Raw genomic sequence first — 22,989 nt, forward strand, 5'->3', positions numbered from 1 at the left:
GCTGAAGAGCTCTCCTCTCCGCCTCCGTGCAGCTGAGATATCACACAGAGATGCCATATGTTAATATGCTCTCTGTGGTGCAGCGGTAGAACGTTGTCTGCAGCTGGGGGGCAGACCAGTCTTTTTTAATGTCCTCAGGAAGAACAGTCGTTGCTGTGCCTTCTTGACCAGTGCAGCGGTGTTGGTGGACCATGTGAGGTCCTCTGAAATGTGAGTTCCCAGAAACTTAAAGCTGGACACTCTCTCCACACTTTCCCCGTAAATGGAGATTGGGGCGTATTCTCCATTACGGGACCTCCTGAAGTCAATAATCAGCTCCTTGGTCTTGGAGGTGTTTAGTGACAAGTTGTTACGTGCGCACCAGTCCGCCAGGTTCTGCACCTCCGCCCTGTATTTTGTTTCATCACCGTTGGTGATCAGCCCAATCTCTGTTGTGTCGTCTGCAAACTTCACGATGGTGTTGGTGTTGAATGCAGGAACACAGTCGTGAGTGAAGAGGGAGTAGAGCATGGGGCTTAGTACACAGCCCTGTGGTGTGCCGGTGCTCAAGGGTGATAGTGGAGGACAGGTGCGGGCCCAGTTCCACTGCCTGCGGTCGCTCCGTCAGAAAATTCAGGATCCAATCGCATATCGGCGTGCTAAGGCCTAGCTGGTGGAGTTTGGTGGTGAGCCTGGTGGGGATGACCTTATTGAATGCAGAGCTATAGTCAACAAAGAGCATCCTCACATATGTGCCCTGTCTGTCCAGGTGAGTCAGGACAGTGTGATGAGCCAATGGCCTACTCCTGCACCTATTGTCTATGTTTCTATGTTTACATCACATGTGGTTCATGGATTGTAGACCCAATGCTACTCTGTCTTTAGAGTTCTAACCAGAGGTCTACGATTTCAGATTTCCATTGTCTGCAGTTTTTTTTTATTTCCACTGGCTTCTTTGCACCATGACCCACAGCATCCTCCCCCCCCCCCCCCCCCCCCCCCCCCCCCCCCCCCAAATTACCATTTACTCAGCTGTCAGCCGTGGAGTGTTAGAATGAAAGCTCCGATGTGCATCTCAGTGATTACAGATTGCATCAACGTTGGTGCTAACGTTAGGTTTTTGAAAAGGTTCAGCAAACCTGTTGTGCAAAAGCACAACTCAGGAGGCAGCTCAGATCTAAGCCTTTCAGCTTAAAGAGAGATAGCAACAAGTGTTTGCTAGCACACAATCCATAACGGTCTGAGCAGAAAGTCTATGACTGATTGCCACCAAAGTGAAAATATAGGGTGAGCACACAAAACGTCAGGCAAGTTAGTGTAGCTTGTTTACCATTGTTAACCTTTACCCTAGTTACCATACAACACCAAGTGCGGGGAAAATAAGTCATGGAACTTAAAGTTCTTTAGTTCAATCATTAACAAGTTGATAAACAGTAAATATTGCAAGAGTATTTGTAGGGTGGTTCCATTTGTGAGCTGTTGGTCAGAAAGCCGAAGATTTGGGGAATGGGTGAATGGGAAGAGTCAGCAGAATGACATGAAATTTGGGAATGTGAAACATAGATGGGGGCTGCCCCTCCCATTGTCCTGAGGCCACACTGAGCCATTGCGTATTTTCCTGCCCTGGAGTCCCATGACTTACTGCATTGTGAATGTTTACACACACAGACATGCTGAGCAGGTGTGTGCACATACAAAACAGACCCCTACCAACCCTCACCTATACCACACTGCCTAACAACAACCTCACCAAACTGTTGTTAAAGAAAACCGTATTACCATATTAATACACATTGTACATGGAATCAAGGAATATGGGGAGAAAGTGGGAATGGGGTACTGATTTTGGATGATCAGCCATGATCATATTGGATGGCGGTGCTGGCTCAAAGGGCCAAATGGCCTACCCCGGCCTACTTTCTATGTTTCTGTTTCTATGATAACAAAATATAATGTTAGCTTCATTCACCATTAACTAATGCATTGTAGATCACCAACAAGCATTTCATGTTCTAAGGACAAATGTGTTTCCCTCATTCCCTAGCTTTGCTCAAGAAGGGATTTGAGATCCTAAGTTATTTGGTTTTATTTAGAAGTCGGTTGTCTGGTGAAAAACCCATTTCGAAATCTAAAAGTATGTATTCTGTTGCATTTAAAACAAGCCTAGTTAAAGAAAGGCAGGTGTGAAATCAGGTTTAATGTTGATTTTTCAGGCATGATATTTTCTCAGTATACTCTTTCTTTGAGTAAGTAGGCACCCAAGTTAAGTCTGGGTTGTAACCGAAGAGCATATCGTGCACCAAGCAGGGATTCTTTATGCTCAGTGGACTTAGTTCAACGGCTTCTTGTCCCTGGCCCTCTGCCTTGTATTGCCCTCTGCTGGACAATGCAAATAATGTATGTTGCAAATTTAAAGGCATTGCTGCTTTTCGGTAATAGCTTCCTTACTTTGCTCCTTTAACAAAACAAGACAAAACATATTGAAGTATGCGGCAGATTGCTATCAAATTGGTGCCATGCCTCACACTAAAATAGGGTGAATTTCTACTGATGGAATGAATTATGACTGAATTTCCTAACGGTTCAATAAGCCTAGGAGTATTGCGTACAGATTGCTCCATCAGGAAGGACATTTGCCATAGCCAGTGCAGAGAAGGTCACCAGACTAAACTGTCTTATAGGAAGACTGGAATTTCTTTACTCTCTAGAATTTAGGAGATTGAGAGGGGATTGTAGAAACTGACATAGATGCCTAAGATTGCTCCCGAAAAGCCCAGGACATTGGGTTTAAGGATAAGGGGGAAATCCTCAATACAGAGGGAGTTTATGCTAAGCTGGGAAGGTCTCAAGTGGCAGATCTCTTCCAAAGCTGAGATGGTGGGAACTTCCTTGTCCTGCAGAAATGAGGAAAGAAAGTCAGAGGTTTCCACTGAAAAGTGTTTGTGAGTGTACTTTGATATGATTCCTTCTCCAGTCCTTTAGCACTCCATGAGATGACATGAAGAATAGGCACTTTGTCAAACCATCAGCAACAGTTTTTAATATCATTGCCAGAAGAAGGGAAATTAGTGTTTTTTTTGTTGTACAATATACTTAAATAATCAGGAAAGCACTACCTAAAATGTGATGGAAGCTAATTCAATCGTATCTTCCAAAGGGACCAGGATAAATGATAGGGTGGCACGGTGGCGCAGCGGTAGAGTTGCTGCCTTACAGCGCTTTCAGCACCAGAGATCCAGGTTCGATCCTGACTACGGTTGCTGTCTGTATGGAGTTTGTACATTCTCCCCATGACCACATGGCTTTTTTCCGAGTCATCGGCTTCCTCCTACACTCCAAAGACATACAGGTTTGTAGGTTAATTCGCTTTGTATAAGTGTAAATTGATAGTGTTAATGTGCGGGGATTGTTGGTCGGTGCAAACCTGATGGGCCGAAGAGCCTGTTACCGTGCTGCATCTCTACTAAGCTACACTAAATATTTGAAAAGAACAATTTCCAAATATGTCTTATAGCCATTGCCCACTGTAAAGATGTAATTTGTTTCTCAACCTTGCTTATCTTCGCAGAGTCTATTGAAGAAGCAGGCTATGGCTGATTACTTTGATGCAAAGTTGGCTGGAACCTCTTGGACAGTCAATGACATCTCCAACTTCATTGCTAAATACCCAGAGGAGGCTCAACATTCAAATAAGTCAACATATACCTGGAGGGAGGCATACAATGAGACCGAACAGGCAATTCACACAATTTCGCTTGTGATGGAGGTGAGTTGTAAGAGGTTTAAGGTATGCTTCTTGGACAACACAATAGAATCATTTGTTTTGTGGTTTGTGGGTGCTGTTTGGTTTTGGGTTCCAGAGATAAAACTACTCTACCACAGAGGAGAGCCAGGTTTAATACCAGGCTAATAAATGGTACCAGAACTGAGAGGTATTATTTATTAGCAACAACTGAAGAGGTTTGGCACTTTTCTGTTGAAATTTGAATGGTTGGGGAGAGGTTGTAAGTGTTTCATATTCTAAAAGAGCAGACTCTCATGTTGTGAAAACTAGAGTAATGGTCAGAAAGATACTGTAGTTACTAAAAATCTAATAAGGGTTTCAGAAGAAACAAATCTACCCAGACAGTAGTTGGAATGCGTATTTAGAAAAAAGTTAGACATATTTGAAGCAAATATTGTTCAAAGGTAAGTGAGCTAAATATATGAATGAGAAAGGAATAAAAGACTATGTTGTTTGATGAGATCTAGAAAGGTTTAAAGAGACTAGTGTAGAGAATTAACATTAACATGACCATTTTAGCCAAACAGCCTGTTTATGTGCTGTACATTCTATGTAATTCCAAATGCAGTTCTGAGAATTTACCCTTAGACTTAATTGCTACAAATCTAAGGGTTTAGAACACATTTTGCCAACTCTTGCCATGTGTAGTAGTGTTCTTCAGGAGGGAGAAGGCTCCTTATTACAAGCAAGTCTTTAGATTTAACAGCTCAGAGTGATAATTGTGCTCACAGTAATCATCACTTGTTACTGCCCGCAGTGTATAAAATGGGACAAATTGGAACCCGTGTCCACTGAGGAGAAACTAATCAACAAATCCATGGAATTGCTGGATGAGAGTAAGTTCTGGGCTGGAATTGTGTTCCTTGGCTCTAACTCCAACAGTACAAAGCCATCAGAGCACATGAAGTACAAGATTCGGATGGATATAGACAACGTAGAACGGACAAACAAGATAATGGATGGGTAAGGGCTCAGATAGCTGCAATTAAGGCATTTTAAGATGCAACAATTTTAGTTAAAAATAAAACAAAATTTCATAGTCATGGCAGCTTGCTGCATTGTCTTGCCCTTATTGTTCAGAATCACTCATGTTCCTAATGTGGCGTTTTTCCTGAAGGTACTGGGATCCAGGTCCACGTGCTGACCCTTTTGAAGATCTCCGTTACATCTGGGGCGGCTTTTCCTACCTGCAGGATATAATAGAGCATGCAATTATCCGCACTGTAACAGGCAACAAGGAGGAGACGGGTGTATACATTCAGCAAATGCCATACCCCTGCTACGTGGATGACCTGTAAGTTCAAGAGCATTAGTAATAACTTGGCATCCTGTTCTCATGAACATTGAGAGTGGAAGGGCCTGTTCCTGTGCTGTACTGTTCTATGTAAAGTTCCATGTTCCAATTGAGTGGGTGCTGTTTTGCCCAGCCGACCTCCCATAATATAAATTTCCCAAGATGTAGGAAAGAGTAGACAGCTTCCCCCTTCTGCACTGACTTAACAGTCTGAAACATACGAGAGAGCAGAATGCAGTGCTCCTCCTGAATTTTCTTGCAGGGAACTGTTTGGCACTTCCATCCAACACTCCACGTGCACCTGCATCTGATGCAGACCAGTAGATTGATGTTTTCATTATGTTTACCTGACTTAAGGGATCACAAGAAAGTTCACTCACTCAGCAATTGTTTGAAGAATTCCAAAATAAACAAATTGTTCTTCTTCTGCCATCTTACCTTAGGTTTCTTCGTGTTTTGAGTCAGTCCCTTCCTCTATTCACCACTCTGGCCTGGATATATTCGGTGGCCGTGATAATCAAGGGGATAGTGTATGAGAAGGAAACAAGGCTGAAGGAAACCATGCGGATCATGGGACTGAGCAGTGGCACCCTGTGGCTCAGCTGGTTCATCAGCAGTTTGATCCCTCTGCTCATCAGTGCCGGCTTGCTGGTAGTAATTCTAAAGGTAGGTGGAAATCTACCAGATGGTGGTTAATTGAATAAAAATATTTTGCATGAACTTCATCCTTTATTAACTCATTTCCATTAATTTGGCATCATGGGTAGCATGGACGTTCAGGGCCGATAGGGATGTACCTGTCCTGTATTTTCAACTGGCATCAGTGGATGTTTCTATGGACTTGAAGGTGACTGCAAGGATGCATGTCATTGATGCTGATACTGTTTTGATGTTACAGATCTGTTGATAGTTCAGATGGGTACCCATGGATGTTCCCCCACCTTCATAGTCCAGATATTCAGAATACTGGTGTTGAGAAACAGTCACAGATTGCTATAGAGTCAGGCAAACATGGGAATTCAGAGCAGGAGTAGGCCACACAACCATATAAGCCTGCTCGACTATTAAGTAAAATCAAAGCTGATCTGATTGTAACCTTAACTCTGCATTCTCATCTACTCTTAGTAAATGCTTTCCCTAGCTTATATGTTTTCTACCTCAACCTTAAAAATATTCTAAAATTATGCTTGCACCAACCTTTAAGTTAGAAAGACTCGTGGCCCTCACAAAGCCAAAAGATTTCCATGTACATCTTAGAAGGATGACCTCTTACTTTTTGTAAACAGTGACCCCCCCCCCCCCCACCGTTACTTTATCCTGTGAGAACAGAAAGGGTCTTGATTAAACCTCTCAACTGAGACTCGTAACTGTGCAGTATTCCCACAGTATTGCACTGGAAACAATACTATGGCTTTTTGACACAATGAGATTGAAATGTTAACCTGGATGCTGCCATGGTTAATGCAATCAGCTCTACTATTGTGTCATATTTCAACATTCTAATTTCATGGCAGGTTTTGAAAATACTTGATGTGCAATTTAAGTAAATGTACCTTTTAAACAATCAGTTATTTGGTTTTGGAAAGAAAATAGTTCCTTCTTTCCAAGCTATTATTTGGAATTCACCTGGAATCAATGACGTTGTTTGTGCTTGCATCCAAATATGACACTTACTTTTATTGCATTTACAGAACAATTCAAATGTATTTGGAGTTTTTTGCTTCTTGGTGTTGCATTTAAAGCATTAATTAAATTTGAAGGCTGTTTCTTTCTACTTGTTCTTTCAGGAAGGGAATATCTTGCCTTACAGTAACCCATTTGCTGTCTTCACGTTTCTCGCGGTGTTTGCAGTGGTCACCATCTTACAGTGTTTCGTGATCAGCACAATATTCTCAAAGGCGAACTTGGCAGCAGCCTGTGGAGGGATTATCTACTTCACTCTCTACCTTCCTTATGTGCTGTGTATGGCCTGGCAGGAATACATTACCTACCCGGTCAAAATCTTTGCTGTAAGTAGGTCATTTCACCAAAATTACAAATGCTGCTACACAATCAGTTTTTGAGGTAGCGTTAGCTCTAGGGAGAGATTATGTAGTATTGTAATTCAGTAGTATTGTGTGGATCATCTTCTGATTCAAATATCTCTAAATCAGTAGAAGCATGAAAGCGCATATTCCCTCAGGTTACAACAACAATCTGCATCCAACTGTGCAGATTGGATAATGCCTTGCTGAAGTACATTAAAAGTGATCACTGATAACAGGAGTTAAAAGTATCCTTCATTAGATGTACTCAATGTAAAATGAGTACATGCTTATTTAATAACACTTCATGAGAGCGCACGCACTTTTATTTTCCTACACATGAAGGGGCCCTCATTCAGACCATTAAACAAGGCTGTATCTGATGATGATATAATGTGGTTCCTGAAGATGGTGGTTACAAACACACTTGTCAATGTTTCTGTTACTTTTCCCACTCACCCTCTTGCACTATTCATTTTGTTGAAAGCAAAGTTGAGACGACTGAGCTTGTTTTGTGGTGCTACTGCGTTAGAATCAAAACACCTTGTCATTTAAATGTTGGAAACACTCTAGAACAGTGAAGATATTGTTTATTCACCATTGTAATGTACTGTGTACGGCATGGCAGCCAATATATAACTAATGCATTCACACAAGGCACAAAAAATATAATGGGCAGATGGTCTTTTCGTCGTGTTAATTGAGGAATGCAAATTTGCCATGCCTACTATGTGTACCACTGGTGACTAGTGGTGAAAGATCTAGCCACCACCTCTGAATTTTTTTTTTTTAAATGGTTAATTCAGCATCAGACACCCCCTCATTTTCGCACAACAATGTCAGGGCAAGATTGTGCTCAAGGCTATGGAGTGAGACTCCAAATACACAAACTTTGGAATATTTTCTAGCTTCTCCATGAGTGATTTTAGTTGTGCCCAAAGATATTCTGGGACCCATTTTCAAAGGAACTCTATCATTACCAAGATGGTTGTGCATCCACTTGGCACTGCAAGATCACTTGACTGGCTGGCTGACCATAATTCCATCATCATCTTGTGTTTGCAGAGTCTCCTGTCACCAGTTGCATTTGGCTTTGGCTTTGACTATTTTGCGCAGTTTGAGGAGCAGGGAATCGGCGTCCAGTGGACCAATCTCTTTGTACGCCCATCGAAAGGCAATGAGTATAACATCACCACATCCATGATCCTCATGATGGTCGACACTTTCCTCTATGCAGTTATGACCTGGTACATTGAGGCCGTGTTCCCAGGTATGGAAATATTCTTATACCTCTCCCTTCTAACAAATTGTAGTCATCATGTAAAGGCCATTGTATCCTGGAATAATTTTGGCCATTTACCATTCCTGTGTTTTGCGCATGCATTTCTAAATCATTTTGCGCCACAATATATAAAATTATTTTTGACATCACTGCATGAGCCAATGTGTTGGAGGTGGACAGGATTTGTGGCAAGACTCACAGCAGCATCTATTTCAAAGCAAACCATGTCTGTTTGTTACAGATCATATGGCTGTAAATGGTTATCACCCAACATTTAATATGAATAAAAGAAGTTGGGTTTTTAATCTAGGAGCACAATGCAGGTACTCTTATGACTCATTCTTCGTAATGATTTTGTGGCTTGTTTCTTATGCAGGTCAATATGGTATTCCCAAACCTTGGTACTTTCCTTTCACCAAGTCCTATTGGTGTGGAGATCCAGTTCAGAACATCAGTCAGTCTACATATGCAAAGAGCGCAGATTCACGAAGTAAGTGGTTCAGAACAACTTTAAGAATGTAACATTCAATTTTTTTGTTGTTGATATATTCTTAATATAATTATTTCTGTTGTAGTATCTCCAGCCATGATTCATAATCAAAACAGACATAAATGTAATTGGATTCTTCACAGCTCACCCTCCTGGTCCAGTTTGGTGTCTTTAATGAAATAGTAAAGTATGGAATACTCTGCAGGTCAGGCAGAGTTATGGTTTCAAGTCAAAAACATTTGGATTCTGTTCGTCTCTCGTTAGATGCAGTCTGGTCTGCCAACTGTTAACGTCATTTTGGTTTACTCCATAAGTTTTCACAAAGGTTACACAGCAAAATAGTTGTTAATGGGTTTGTATTCCCACAGTCTTGATAAACATGATTAAAGCTCTCCATATATTCAGCACTAAAACTCATTACAATCAGTTCCAAGTCAAGGGGAATGAGGGTTTTGATGTAAGTTTATCAAATCACTAGAATAAGGACTAGGAGTTACTAATGGTGACTATAAAGCAAGTGCACTATCATAAAGCTAAATCTGATTTGGTATGCCCATTAGCAAAACATATATCTCTTGTTATTATGTTATTTAACTATCCTCTGAAGTGTTATAGGAATCTGTTCAGCTCAGGGAATAGGCATCATATGTTGGCCTTGCATTCAATTCTGTGAATTAAAAAAATGTATCTGCACCTGAGGAAAGTTTCATTTTTTTCAAACGTACAAAATGCAAGCCACTCATCTTATGATTTAAACCATGCTATTCTCATAGGAAATGGTATTTATGAAGATAAACCTGAACGGGTTTATCTTCCCTCAACCCTGACTCAAAATTTGCTTACAGCACTCAGTGGGCCATGTCTTAGCTGTGGAAAGAGAAACTAATCCAAGCTTCAGGGGCAGTGATTATTCATCTGAACTTTGTTTTGTTTTTCTCTCCAGAGGTACGAATGACCCATCGTATATTTCCAACATTTTCTGATTTTACTTCAGATTTCCAACACCTGTGGAGTTTTTATCCTGTGCCATGAAGTATTGTTTGGGATGAAGTTACTCAGTGGTTGCATGCTATATGACCTCTTGTTCTCTTTCAGTCTGCATGGAGGAGGAACCAACTCATCTTAAACTTGGTGTGTCCATTCAAAACCTGGTCAAAATTTACCGAGATGGCAAGAAGCTGGCAGTGGATGGGCTCTCACTGGGCTTTTATGAAGGGCAGATCACATCGTTCCTTGGACATAATGGTGCTGGCAAGACTACCACAATGTAAGGAGACGGGAGAATCAAATTGTCATACGCATTGGGGCCGGAACAATAAAATCTATCTTTGCTGCAGCTTAGCAGGCACATTAATGCAACACTACAAATACATATACAATAAACAATAATGCAATAAATTATGTTATTCTAGGTAATCAGACTATAATTGTGCAAACTAAGGTCTATACAGCAGTGTAATCTTATACAAGGTCCATATTGGTTCAGTACTGAGGTAAGGTTATGGTTAGGGTTGTGCAGTGTGGTTCAAGAGCATGGGAGGGAGCTGTTCTCGAACCCGGAGAGAACCTGGCCGGCACAGTGGCGTAACTGGCAGAGCTGCAGCCTCACTGCACCAGAGACCTGGGCTTGATCATGATCTCGGGTGCTGTTTGTGTGGATTTTGCATGTTCTCTCTGTGTCCGCGAGGGTTTTCCCCCATTTACTCCAATTTCGCCCCACATTGTCATCTGTATATTGCCCCTGGTGTGCCGGAAGTAGATGCAAAAAGTACTGTGTCCCGAAACAGTGTTTAGGCTCTTGTATCTTCTTCCCAATAATTGCAGCGAGATGAGAGTGTGGCCAGGGATGTGCGGGTCTTTAATGATATTAGCTGTCTTCTTGAGGCAGCAGTTGTTGTAGATCACATGTTCTTGTAGATCAATGGGGATAAATGGATGCTGTCTGGCAAGTTACCACCTCCAAGACTAGATTTAAAACAGCCTTTGCATTAAAAATACACACTGCAAGGTTCTGTTATCCAGGACATGCCAGACATATTGGGTACATTTAATCAGATGTGCAGATTAATTAACAGTTATATTACCCAATAAATGTATCACATTAAAAATTAATAATTTACATAATAAGAATAGTCTGGATGTATAAAATCATAGGAGGAACACCAATATTAGTAGCAACATCTGAACTACACTCTGGGCTAAATTTACCATGGAAACACCATACACGTTCCTGCCCATATTGCTCTGCATCTGAAAGATATATCACTATTCCTTCATTGTCAGTGGATCCAGTCCTGAAATATTCTAATGAGCAATGTTTTATCTTCTGCTCTGTAAACAAAAAAGTTCATTACATAGGAAATCTTGTGATGTTGACATCATACTTGATAGAAAATGTTTCAGCAAGCCAAACCTGATTTAAAACAAATAGCAAATAATGAGGGGGATTGAAGTGTTTACATTCAAATGCTTAAGTTTGTTTAACATATATTGTAAGATGGTTTTTGGTTATGTAGAACATTTATTTTGATGCAATTCCTTACGTTGTCAATTCTTGATGCAGATCAATACTGACAGGATTATTCCCACCAACCTCTGGAACAGCCTATATACTAGGCAAAGATATTTGTTCTGACCTGAATTCCATCCGGCAAAGCCTGGGAGTGTGTCCGCAGCACAATGTCCTCTTTGATCTGTGAGTACAGTTAATGTATCTCTCTCTCTCGCTCTCGCTCTCGTTCTCACTCTCGCTCTCGTGCGAAACAATATTGCTGGCAAGGCCGAGAATTATTGCCCTACTCCAAATGCTCATTGGAAGGTGGTGGGGTGGGCCATTTTGTGAACCACTACAACCCGTCTGGTGAAGACATTCCCACATTGCTGTTGGAGAGGGAATCACAGAGGCTTAACACAACACTGTGGCTTGACAAGGCATTTCAGATCAAAACTTTGCACTAACCACATCGCTGTGGGCCTGGAATAACAAATGCCAGTCTGAGGAAGGAAGAGGATAGCAGTGATTCATTTGTGTTCTATAAATCAAACCTTACCACCTTATGTATTTGTCATATGATTCCCACTACACATCGGTAATTTTAAATATATCAAACGGTCAGCCATTTCTCTGTACAAATTCTCCCTGTGAAGCCCTTTTGGTTCGATCCCTCCAGTTTATAACATCTCTTCAAATAATGATCCCATTGATTGTCCCTAAATAGTGCTATTCTTCTGCGACTTCTCCACTAAATAACGCTGGTGGAAACCATAAAACTGTCAACAGTGATGATCATGTGTTGTAAGACTTGTTTTAGGTGCAATCTTAATTACAATATAATGGATTATGGTTTAACATTGACTCCTCTGTGTGAGCTTTAAATGCGGGCAACAGTGGTTAATACAGCAGCCGGAAACACCAGATCAATATCACATAAATGCCTGGGATACTGCTAAGTTAGGCAGGAACTTCTTTATAAGCAGTCACTACCACAAACACTCCCACTTTAGACCACCTGAGATCAAGCCCAGGCTGCATTTCAATACCAAAATGCATCTCTTGCTCCCATTTCTTGCCACTCAGGGAGTGGACAGTGGCAGTCTGGGCTCAGGTTGTCACCTACTACTGGGATCCCTTTCTGGCTTAATCCCTCCCTTCACCACCTCCAGTTTAAATTCCAGTTGGAATATTTTGGAGGACCAAGTAACCAAGAATCAAGAACCAAGATCAGCTCCTCTCAGCTTGATTTCCAACCACATTGCTGGAGCTGTGGCCCAGCATTACCCAATAGATGATGCAACAGAAAAGCCACTAACATACTAAAGAACAAAACATGGAGTAAATATATGAAATTGTTGGGATTTATGTCAACAGATTTTGTTTTGTTTTTCACGGTGCCTCCTGCCAACTTTCTGTTAATTGCACATTTTAACTTAAGCAAGAGAATGGACAGCCATATTGTCTTGTGTAACCACAACCAATTCAACTATCTAACTGAGGTGATGAGAAAAGGATCTTAAATGAACCTCGTTGGTTTCTGATATTTTTCTCTGCTGTGCCTCGCCACAGCTGAAATGAAGACTTACGTTACTAATTTGTTGGAAGTCGCTCAGTTTTCCAACAAATAAACATTGTTTGTGTGTTGGAAAATTGACCATCTGTAATTGGTCCCTGAGCAGAGTGCTTGTCAGGGCATCAACAGAGGGCAGCTGAGAATCAACCACATTGAATAGATTTGGAATTACACATAGACGAGGGAAGGATTGCTTATTTTCTTCCATGAACTGAATAGGTTTTTAACAACAAACCCATAGTTTGTTGGTCAGCTTTACTGGTAATAGCTTTTTTTTTACATTAAAGTAATCTATAATTGAATTGAAGTCCTCAGCTGTTGCAATAATTATTTGATTTCTGCATATTAGTCCAGAATGTAACCTCTATGCTGCCGCACCTCTGTGCATCATAAGAGTTCACAGGGTCTAACATTAAGACTGTTGTGAATCAATAAGGCTTACTGTCGAGGAGCACGTCTGGTTTTATGCACGGCTCAAGGGGCTGTCGGCAAAAGAAGTGAAGAGAGAAGTGGAGCAGATGGTCCTGGATGTGAAGCTGCTAAACAAACGCAAAGAAACGACCAACAAGCTTTCAGGTAGGTTATTTCTCTTTACAGTGCAAAAAGTGACAAGAACGGCAGTCCATTTATTTATTTGACATTTCTACACTGTAACCAGTCAATTGTCTTTGATTAAGACAATGTTTTACATGTGAAGCATCACATCTATTCCTCTATTCAAAGTATACCAAAGTATAGCAAGGTACCCTGAGGTCTTATTGGTTCCAAGTTAAGCTTAACACATCTTGTTCTCAGAAATGCCTTAAAACATTAAAGGCACATTAATCTCCCACTGTTGATAGCTGTCATTTGAATCCATGTCTCCCCATCCTACCATCATTGCTTAATATAGGCAATGTCTAAATTAGTTTTCATGATACCATTGGTCTAAACCTACACAACCTCATCTCAAGTTTACTTCCCAATTATCACACATTCAAGTCTTAGTCTCTCCTCAATAGTTCAATGTACTGGGGATCAGTGCGACTGCTTTATGTTCCACTCTGCCAAGTGCCTGAGGGCTGCCAATATAACCAATTTTAGGTGCATTTTGTAATTTAATTGTTTAAATAAGGAACAGTAGCAATGAGTGTAGAAAAATCTAAATCCGCACCCATGACCTCCCATGTCAAAAGCAACCCCAAAGTCAGAACCTGCTGGTCACTTCAATCAGGTTCATATCCATCCCTGGGTTTTATGTTGGATAGCTTGAAAAAGCTAGTGCTCTGTTTACTTAAAGTTGGGGTGTGCATGGGATCTTTGTGATGTTGGAGAGGATCAGTAGGGCAATCATAGAGAAGCTGTATCCATTTAGAGTCATAGAGACTTATAGTTGAGAAACAGGGCAAATCATCAAGTATCTAACTGTACTAATCATATTTATCAGCGACAATTTTGTCTACAGCTGTCTGACGAATATTCAAGTACTTAAATGTTGTGGGAGTGCCTGTGTCCTACCTCAAAGAGTAGGTAAACACAATAGCATAAATGCGTTTAAGGGGAATGGAACAGGAGGTTTGCGCTGGTAGAGTGAGAGGAAGCTTGCGTGTAGCATTAAATGTCCGGTACCATTATACCTGTTGGGTAATGGCCCGTTTCAGTGGTGTACCGTCTGTGCAGTCCCATGAGTCCTTACAAAATGGTTCTAACTCCTTCACTACATCACTCTTTCTGAACAGCTTTATACGATTAGTTTCAGTTTAGTTTATGGGCAGTTTAGTTTATTGTCAATACAGTGAAAAGCTTCACTGAAGGTTTGAGGATTTATTATGCAGAAGGAACTCATTTTTAATCACGCGCACTAAAAGTGCATGCAAGTATGTCGGACACTGGTTGCACCCAAGTCTGTACAAAGATCCATTGAATTGACTAATTCAACAACTAATAAAACACTCTTGACTTAACTAAAAGAGTGTTTTATTGTCATATGTCCCAGATAAGACAATTAAATTCTTGCTTGCTGCAGCACAAAAGAATAGGTAAACATAGCACATAACGGAAGATTAATGCTGACTGTTGGAAGGTGAACCTCCCCCCCCCCCGCCCCACCACCACAGTGCAGTGTACTGAGATATAACCCGAACAAACAAAGGAAATGGAGCAGGCAGGAAATATCCCTTGTCTGAAGACATGCATGGGGCCATTGTTTAATGCATAATAGTTGTTGAAATATGTTTATTAAAGCTGTGCAGATAATCCACAAGGTTGTTGCAAATTTCACATAAGTAAATGAAGTACTCTCTTATCCCCGGCTTGATCTGACGCAAATGCCAATGTTCCCTCAGTTCCCAGAAGCAGCCCAATGGTTGTGACGAAAACGTTTGCTCACAGTAGAGGCTGGAAAGAAAGAAACTGGCCGGCCTCCAGTTGATGTCTTTACTCTCCCACTTGGCAGGGACCCAACATTTAGAATGCTGGGAGCCCCATTGTGGCATCTCTCCAGGTCCTACTGGAGCAGTCTCCTCCATGAAATACTGCTTGGAATTAAGTCACAAATCATTTGCAGCTGCCAGCTTTATTAAGTGTACAAAGTGTGCAGCCATAGGACTGCTTGTCCCTGGTGTACTTACAGTACTCTTACAAGGGTTACTTGAGTTCATTGGCAGCAGAAACTGAGGATGGAGTGTCTTTCCTTTCAGTCAACGGACTTCATTTATTGTGTAGGAAAGAACTGCAGATGCTGGTTTAAATCGAAGGTAGACACAAAATGCTGCAGTAACTCAGCATGTCAGGCAGCATCTCTGGAGAGAAGGAATGGGCGACATTTCGGGTCGAGACCCTTCTTCAGACTGACGTCAGGGGAGGGGGTGGCACAAAGATAGAATGTAAAGACTTCATTTATTTATGGGAACAGAATTTGCATTGTCATTTTCATTGTACTGATGTTGATCATTAAAACACTTTACATTTCATGATCATTTTAACTTTCATTTCCCTCAACTAGTTTTCTAATTACTCTTTTCGTACAATACTGGCCATTGCTCGTGTGCAATGCATTGAACGAGTCAGGGCCATTCTTTCCATTAATAGCACCTGTCAATTTACACTCTACTGGAGGAACAGTGGAGCTCATACCCAAAGTCAAATGACACCCAGTCTCTGCCATAAAAAAGATTTGTTTTGAAAAGTCTTCCCCTTCCCTGCTTGAGCAATCTAGCTTTATCATTCAGGTTAGCTACAGCACCCTCCCTCACTAGGCCTTTCTTGGTATTTATCACTCATGTATATTCAATCTAGTCGGTGTACTCCATATTTATACCACACACTGACCTTCGCCCTATTCCTCTGCAACTGTAAATATACCCTATCTTTCCTTTAACTCAATTGCCCCTCTTTGTAGCACATGGCCAAGCCATTAGGCATGGGAATTAAGTATTGGCCTTTCCAGTTATACCCACAACCAGTGACTTCTTAGAAAGAATCCTACACCATGCCTTCAGTCTTTCCTCTGGATGGCATCTCATACGGTCATAAGGAATAGGAGTGGAATTAGGCCATTCGGCCCAACATCTACTCCGCCATTCAATCATGGGAATTGTTCTGTCGGAACATTAAAGCGCAATTCTTGTATATTTTGGAGTTCATAAAGTGTTCTTTATTCGTTTTGGTAATTTAACTTCACATTGAGATTAACGCAGTGACTTTTGTTTGTCTAACAGGCGGGATGCAACGCAAACTTTCAGTGGCCCTCGCTTTTGTTGGTGGCTCAAAAGTTGTCATCTTGGATGAACCAACTGCGGGAGTGGACCCATACTCCCGCCGAGGAATATGGGATTTGCTGCTCAAATATCGCCAGGGTAAGACCACAGCAAAGGTGCAAAGTGATTGTGTTTTTAATATGCGTCCTTTAAAAAGGCCATACAGCATAAAATATGGTCACTCAGTTCATCATGCCTGTGTTAATGCCCTGTCCCACGATGCGAGTTTACCCAAGAGCTCTCCCAAGTTTAAAAAAAAAATCAAACTCGTGGTAAGTATGTAGAATGTACGTAGCGGGTACGTCGGAGCTCGTGGATCTCTAGTAGCAGCTCGTAATGCTAATGGTAGGTACTCGGGAAACGAGGAAACTCGTGAAGTTTTTTCAACAGTGTGAAACATTTCCAAAAGTAAAAAAAAATACTCGTGATGAATTATCACGAGTTTGATTTTTTTTTTAAACTCGGGCGATCTCTTGGGTAAACTCCTATCGTGGGGCAGGGGCTTTAGTTGGAAAATAGTTCTCTGGCCTCATCTCACCTTCAGGCACTTCATCCAATCATTCTGCAGGTCAAGGCTTTCCAAGTATACACTCGGGCACTTTTAATGTGCTGAAAATTTCTTTGTGGTGGCTTTTGGCTCCTCTGCTAAAGGATATAGGGCTCTTTATCAGAGCGCCTGCTTATTTTAAGCACCTCAGTTGACTATCCTCAGCCTCTGTTCTACAGAGAGCAATACCAGTTTATCCAATCTTTCTTCACAGCTGCAATCTTCCAATCCTGGCAACATCCTTGTAAATCTCCCCTGCACTGTTTCCTGTGCAATCATTTCTGTGCTGTGATGTGGTGATCAAGATTCAGTCTGTAAATTAACAAGTGCTGAGTACAGTAGAGACAAGGAACTGCAGATGGTGGTTTACAAAAGACAATTATAACGAGCCAATTAACTTACAAACCTCTACGTCTCTGGCGTGTGGGAGGAAATCGGAGCACCCGGACGAAAACCCACAGTTACAAGGAGAATGTACAAACTCCATATAGACAGTATCGATAGTCAGGATTGAACCTAGGTCTCTGGCGCTGTAAGGCAGCAACTCTACTGCTGCATCACTGCTTTACCCAAAACTTAACTCACTAGGTTTGCAATGAGGCACCAAGATACGAGGGTGAAATTCACACACATATGGCTTAAATGCATGTATATGAAAGCATGTTCGTCATGGTGTGTGATGTTTCTACAGGGAGGTAAGGCCCTTCATGAGAGATACAATCATACAACCTAATTCATGATGAAGGGCCCAGTACTGATTCTGACCTTCAATGCAATACAGTAGCTTAAATGTCTGCAGATTTGTACAGAATGTCTTCAGGTGAATAATCAAAGTAAAAATATGCTGCATCGAGGAAGTATCCCAAATCCATTGCTTCCCCCAGGTCGGACTATCATCCTCTGCACTCATCATATGGATGAGGCGGATTTGCTGGGAGATCGGATTGCCATCATTTCCAATGGAAAGTTATGTTGCTGTGGGTCATCACTGTACCTGAAAAACCAGTTGGGAACGGGTTACTACCTCACCCTGGTCAAGAAGGATTTGGAGCCATCTCTCAGCTCCTGCAGGAACAGCAGCAGCACCGTGTCCTACCTGAAAAAGGTAAGTGGGCCTTACATGGTTAATGTGTGAGGAGTCGGTGGCCAGAGTTTCCAAGACAATTCTTGTAGTTGGACTGAAGATGGAGGCGCACCTTTGCTCAGTCCGCCTTGGCCTATGCGATCTTCCGGTTGCCAAACACCGTAACTCCTCTTCCCATTCCCACACTGCCCTTTCGGTCCTGGGCCTCCTCCATTGTCAGTGTGAGGTCAAATGCAAATTGGAGGAACAGCACCTCATATTTCGGCTGGGCAACTTACAACCCAGCAGTATGAATATTGATTTCTCTAACTTCAAGTATCCCTTGCATCCCCTCTCTCTTCATTTATCCCCTCCCCATGTCATTGTACTAGTTTCACTGTCTTCCTGGGGAGTTTCATTGTCTGTATAACTCGTTATTCCCTAGCCCACAGCCAACCATGGACTGTTTCCTTGATCAACGTTACATGTTTGCATTTCTTTCAATCATTTATTCAATATCTAACTGTATCACCGTCTATATCTCTAATTTCCCTTTCCCCGACACTTATTCTGAAGAAGGATCTCGATCTGAAACATCACCTAGTCCTTTTTTCCAGAGCTGTTGCCTGGCCCAATGAGTTGCTCCAGCTTTTTGTGTCTATCTTCTTTTATTTGGACTGATTGGTATATATTCTATTGGTTTCTTTCGCAGGATGACAGTGTTTCTCAAAGTAGTTCAGACGCTGGACTTGGCAGTGATCAAGACAGTGACACTACGACAATAGGTAAGCACAACCCATTCGGTAGCAATTCAGTGGGTCCTATTTACAGCAGCACAGAATGGGTTGGGCATTTTTATAGTTATATTATTTTAGTACTTCTAAAGAAACAAATAAATATCAGCATTAATTAAATGCTGTTCAGAACATCAGCCCATTTACGAGTTTTATATAGCTACTTCCGCAATGTAGCCACAGTTGTAATACAGGAAAGGCAACACAGTTATGCACCAGCAAGCTCCTGCAAATGCCAATGTAATAATGCTAATGCAATTTCATTTTGTAACTTGGAGTGATGAATAAATATCATACAGGACACCTGAGATAATTACCCCTTCTTCAAAATCAAGCTATTTTTTTTGTGTCAGCATGAAGAGAAGTGGCTTTTCTGACAGAAGGCATTTCCAGTTGTGAAGCAATCCCTCAGTCCTTAATGCTAGTCTGGGTGTGTCAGACCTGAGTGCGTTGGACATCTGTTGAAAGGAGGAGAGGCGTCCAATCCCTCAAATCTTATCTTTTAGGTTGCAGAATAATATAAGCATAAGGTAGTCCAAATAGATGCCAGTGTTGGCTGTGACCCCACGCTCACCATGGCTGTCCTCTTCTCAAGAGTCAAGAGTGTTTTATTGTCATATGTCCCAGATAGAACAATAAAATTCTTACTTGCAGCAGCACAACAGAATATGTAAACAAAGTACTCTGCAAACAATGTAATAAACGAGAAAAACAGTGCAGTATGTGTATATATATATATATATTATATATATATATATATTATACACACACACACACACACACACACACACAATCTGCCTTTCAAAGCACTCTTAATCGAAGGATGATGTGGTCTATCAAGCTCAGTCCTTTAATTTATTAAAACTTAATGGGATTGCCAGTAAGACCAGTACTGTCGTCCTCCAGCATTATTAATAACTATCCTCTTTTACTCTCCGTTTTCTAGATGTTTCGGCAATCTCCAATCTGATCTTAAAGCACGTGGCAAATGCTCGATTGGTCGAAGACATTGGCCATGAATTGACGTACGTGTTACCTTATGAGGCTGCCAAAGATGGTGCTTTTGTGGAACTTTTCCATGAGATGGATGACAGGCTCACTGACCTGGGAATTTCTAGTTACGGAATTTCTGACACCACCCTGGAAGAAGTAAGCATTCTAAACTCTCCGCTGCATGTTCGGTTTTAGCCCAGCCATCTGCTCTTTAATCCATCAGCACTGACAAGGACCACACCTGACTGCGTTTGGTATTGTCTTTGGGTAGTGTCATGAAAGTGCTGCGAAAAGGGTTTCCGCTCTTCGATCTGTTGCGACATTCCCTTTACAATCTGCAACGTTTGATCGTGTTTGATGCCTGAAGCAAAATCACGCAAGCTTTCTGTGCCTTCTGCTGAGACTGATTTAGACTCAGACATGAGGCCCCTGCAATAGAATAGCTGTTCAAACTTCATATTCTAGGATGACAAATGATAAAGTGCCACTGGGAAACTAAAAGGATTCCAGCATTTAAAGCATTGCATCACTATTCGGGAAAATGCAACAAAAGCATGATGTTGGTGAGGAGGATGGACGGGGAATTATTTTCAGCATGGTTGTAGAAAAATTGTAATGATCATGAATCAACCCACTGCTTTTGAAAATCCTGTTCAGAAGACTTCAAAGTTTAAATATTTTGCATTCACACCAAGGAGCCAAGACCTATCCACACAGAAATACAGTTTGCAAGAAAATTCCTTCCCTAATTAATATTTAACACTCAGTATGGAAGAAGAATGCTTTATTGCTTTTCCGAGCCTAATGGTTTATAGCCCCCTATGTAACTCTCACCTTTGCCCGGCCTATCTGTGATTTTACCCGCTCATTACATATTAATCATGCTGTCTAAGCAAAAATATATCTCCAATTTTATCTAACATGACAAGAACTGAAAGATTTAAATGTCAAACTTTTTACGATGTGTAAAACCAGCAATACCACTTTATACATCAGTGTAACCCCTTCCCTCTCCCCCACCACCCAGTTTCCCATTACTCCTGCATACAGGTCTCTATCCACTACTACTGCTCGTGTTCCTTTCCTTGATCTCCAACCCTTTCCTCCACTGGGAACCCCATTTTTCTTCTTGCCCCACTCCCTCATTCCCTTCCACCCAATTCTTCTCCCTCCGATTCCACATTTCACTCCCCATTTTACTTATCAGATTCCATATCTGCACCCTTTTGTTTGGAGTTTGTCTATAAATGCCATTGCAGTGGCTGCAGGCTTTCTGATGGGCAAAGTGGGAACAATCATAAAACACATCTTGCCTGGAGCAGAGCTTGACAAGTTAGGTGCAGAAAGGCAACATCTTCTGAAACAAGGATCATAACCTTAGAACGAGGGTTGTTATGTATGGGGATTTATTCATTGAAAATGTCTTAGTAGTGTCTTAGAGGAACAGGAGTGAGAAGCTGCACTGTTTAAATAATGAAAACTAGGCGATAACCATTATGCACATTTCCAGAAAATACATTAAAATGTATTTCTAATGTTCTTTATCTTTTCTATCTGCAGATATTTCTTAAGGTTGCAGAAGATCATGGAGTGGATGCTGAAATCTCAGGTAACCTCATGTGTGCCGAGTTATTTGACAATCCACACTCTTCCCTGCCTCAAAAAACAAACAGACTGCCGGCTGGGCAGCCACCGTACAGCACCCCTAGTGGTATTTCAGAATAAGGTGAACAAGAAGGGTCTCGACCCAAATGTCAACCATTTCTTCTATCCAGAGATGCTGCCTGTCCTGCTGAGTTACTCCTGCATTTTGTGTCTAAATAGTAGCAGAGTTGTCCTTTAGGCTTTTGCCTCTGACTTCATAAGTGCCCATCAAAATTTGCCTGTATTCTCCAAATCATTGCCATGAATCGTTAAGTGAAGGTGGCTGTTACGAAGTCCACCTACTTCTTTAAAATGTGATGGTTGTAATCTGTTTTTTTATTTTATTGGATTGGATTAGCTTTCTTCTAAAACACAGCTATAGCTCTTACCTCTGATACACTTTCTTTTCGTTTTAGGGACAGTTCAGATCTTTTGGACTTAACCACATGGTTGGGCTGCCCTTGTAAAGTCACAGAAAATATGTCACATTCAGAAGCATATCATAGTCCTTGATCAGTATCCCCTTGTAATCAAGTATTGAAACATTAATTTGTTAATTATTCTTTGTTTCATGGAGCCTAAACAAGAAACAAAAATTGGCAAAATTCTAAATTATAACTAGCACTTCTTTTATTTTATAATTTTCAGAAAGAGGCGCAATAGGTGATACCAGTATCTATTTGCCATCCCTAATTTCTTTGAAGGGGTTGGGATGAGCCTTCTCTCTAGTTAAGGTGCAACAACGGAGATGATGTGATCACGTTCAGGATTTAGGCCCAGTGTCAATGAAGGATTTGAAGATGTTTCCATTTTCTTGAAGCCCTTGTCCCCTTTGGTGTTAGGTGTGGAAGTTGCTGATGAAGAAACCTTAGCTAGTTGGTGTCATGCATTTTTTAGATAGCATGTATACCGTAGCCAATGTTTATATTCGCAACTGCAACATTAACAGCTTCTAATCCTTGGTCACCCGCAGCATTTACAGGGCAAAAAGGCAGCAGCTATAATGTCACTGAGTGTCTTGGTAGTTAGCTAGCTTTTTCTCATTTAAGATTGTCCTTTTCAAGTTTTGTAAATATAAAAACCAAGCTCGCACACTGTATCTCACTGAGTTAAGGCTGCCCTAACCAATTAATGTGATTTCACTTCAGATGGCACAATCCCTGCCTGCCGAAACAGGAGATCAAGGTTTGCTGACAGACAGAGTTGCCTCCGACCATTTACCGATGATGACGATGTCAATGAAGTGAATGATTCAGAAGCTGACCAAGGTAAATACAGAGCTGAAAGATGG

General features: G+C 41.3%; 1 protein-coding gene across 1 annotated transcript in view; it reads left to right on the forward strand.

The window, feature by feature from the left end:
* LOC129695446 (phospholipid-transporting ATPase ABCA1-like) overlaps positions 1-22,989 on the forward strand; it is a 142,230-nt gene that overhangs the window by 81,064 nt on the left and 38,177 nt on the right. The window contains exons 12-27 of the mRNA XM_055632404.1: positions 3,548-3,745; positions 4,521-4,726; positions 4,881-5,057; positions 5,501-5,723; positions 6,845-7,066; positions 8,147-8,351; positions 8,740-8,853; positions 9,949-10,120; positions 11,417-11,548; positions 13,357-13,496; positions 16,619-16,756; positions 18,089-18,309; positions 18,980-19,052; positions 20,008-20,210; positions 21,615-21,663; positions 22,847-22,966. Of these exons, the coding sequence (XP_055488379.1) occupies positions 3,548-3,745; positions 4,521-4,726; positions 4,881-5,057; positions 5,501-5,723; positions 6,845-7,066; positions 8,147-8,351; positions 8,740-8,853; positions 9,949-10,120; positions 11,417-11,548; positions 13,357-13,496; positions 16,619-16,756; positions 18,089-18,309; positions 18,980-19,052; positions 20,008-20,210; positions 21,615-21,663; positions 22,847-22,966 (2,593 nt within the window). The remainder of the gene's footprint in view (positions 1-3,547; positions 3,746-4,520; positions 4,727-4,880; positions 5,058-5,500; positions 5,724-6,844; positions 7,067-8,146; positions 8,352-8,739; positions 8,854-9,948; positions 10,121-11,416; positions 11,549-13,356; positions 13,497-16,618; positions 16,757-18,088; positions 18,310-18,979; positions 19,053-20,007; positions 20,211-21,614; positions 21,664-22,846; positions 22,967-22,989) is intronic.

The sequence above is a fragment of the Leucoraja erinacea genome, chromosome 3 (assembly GCF_028641065.1).
Source record: "Leucoraja erinacea ecotype New England chromosome 3, Leri_hhj_1, whole genome shotgun sequence".
NCBI lineage: Eukaryota > Metazoa > Chordata > Chondrichthyes > Rajiformes > Rajidae > Leucoraja > Leucoraja erinaceus.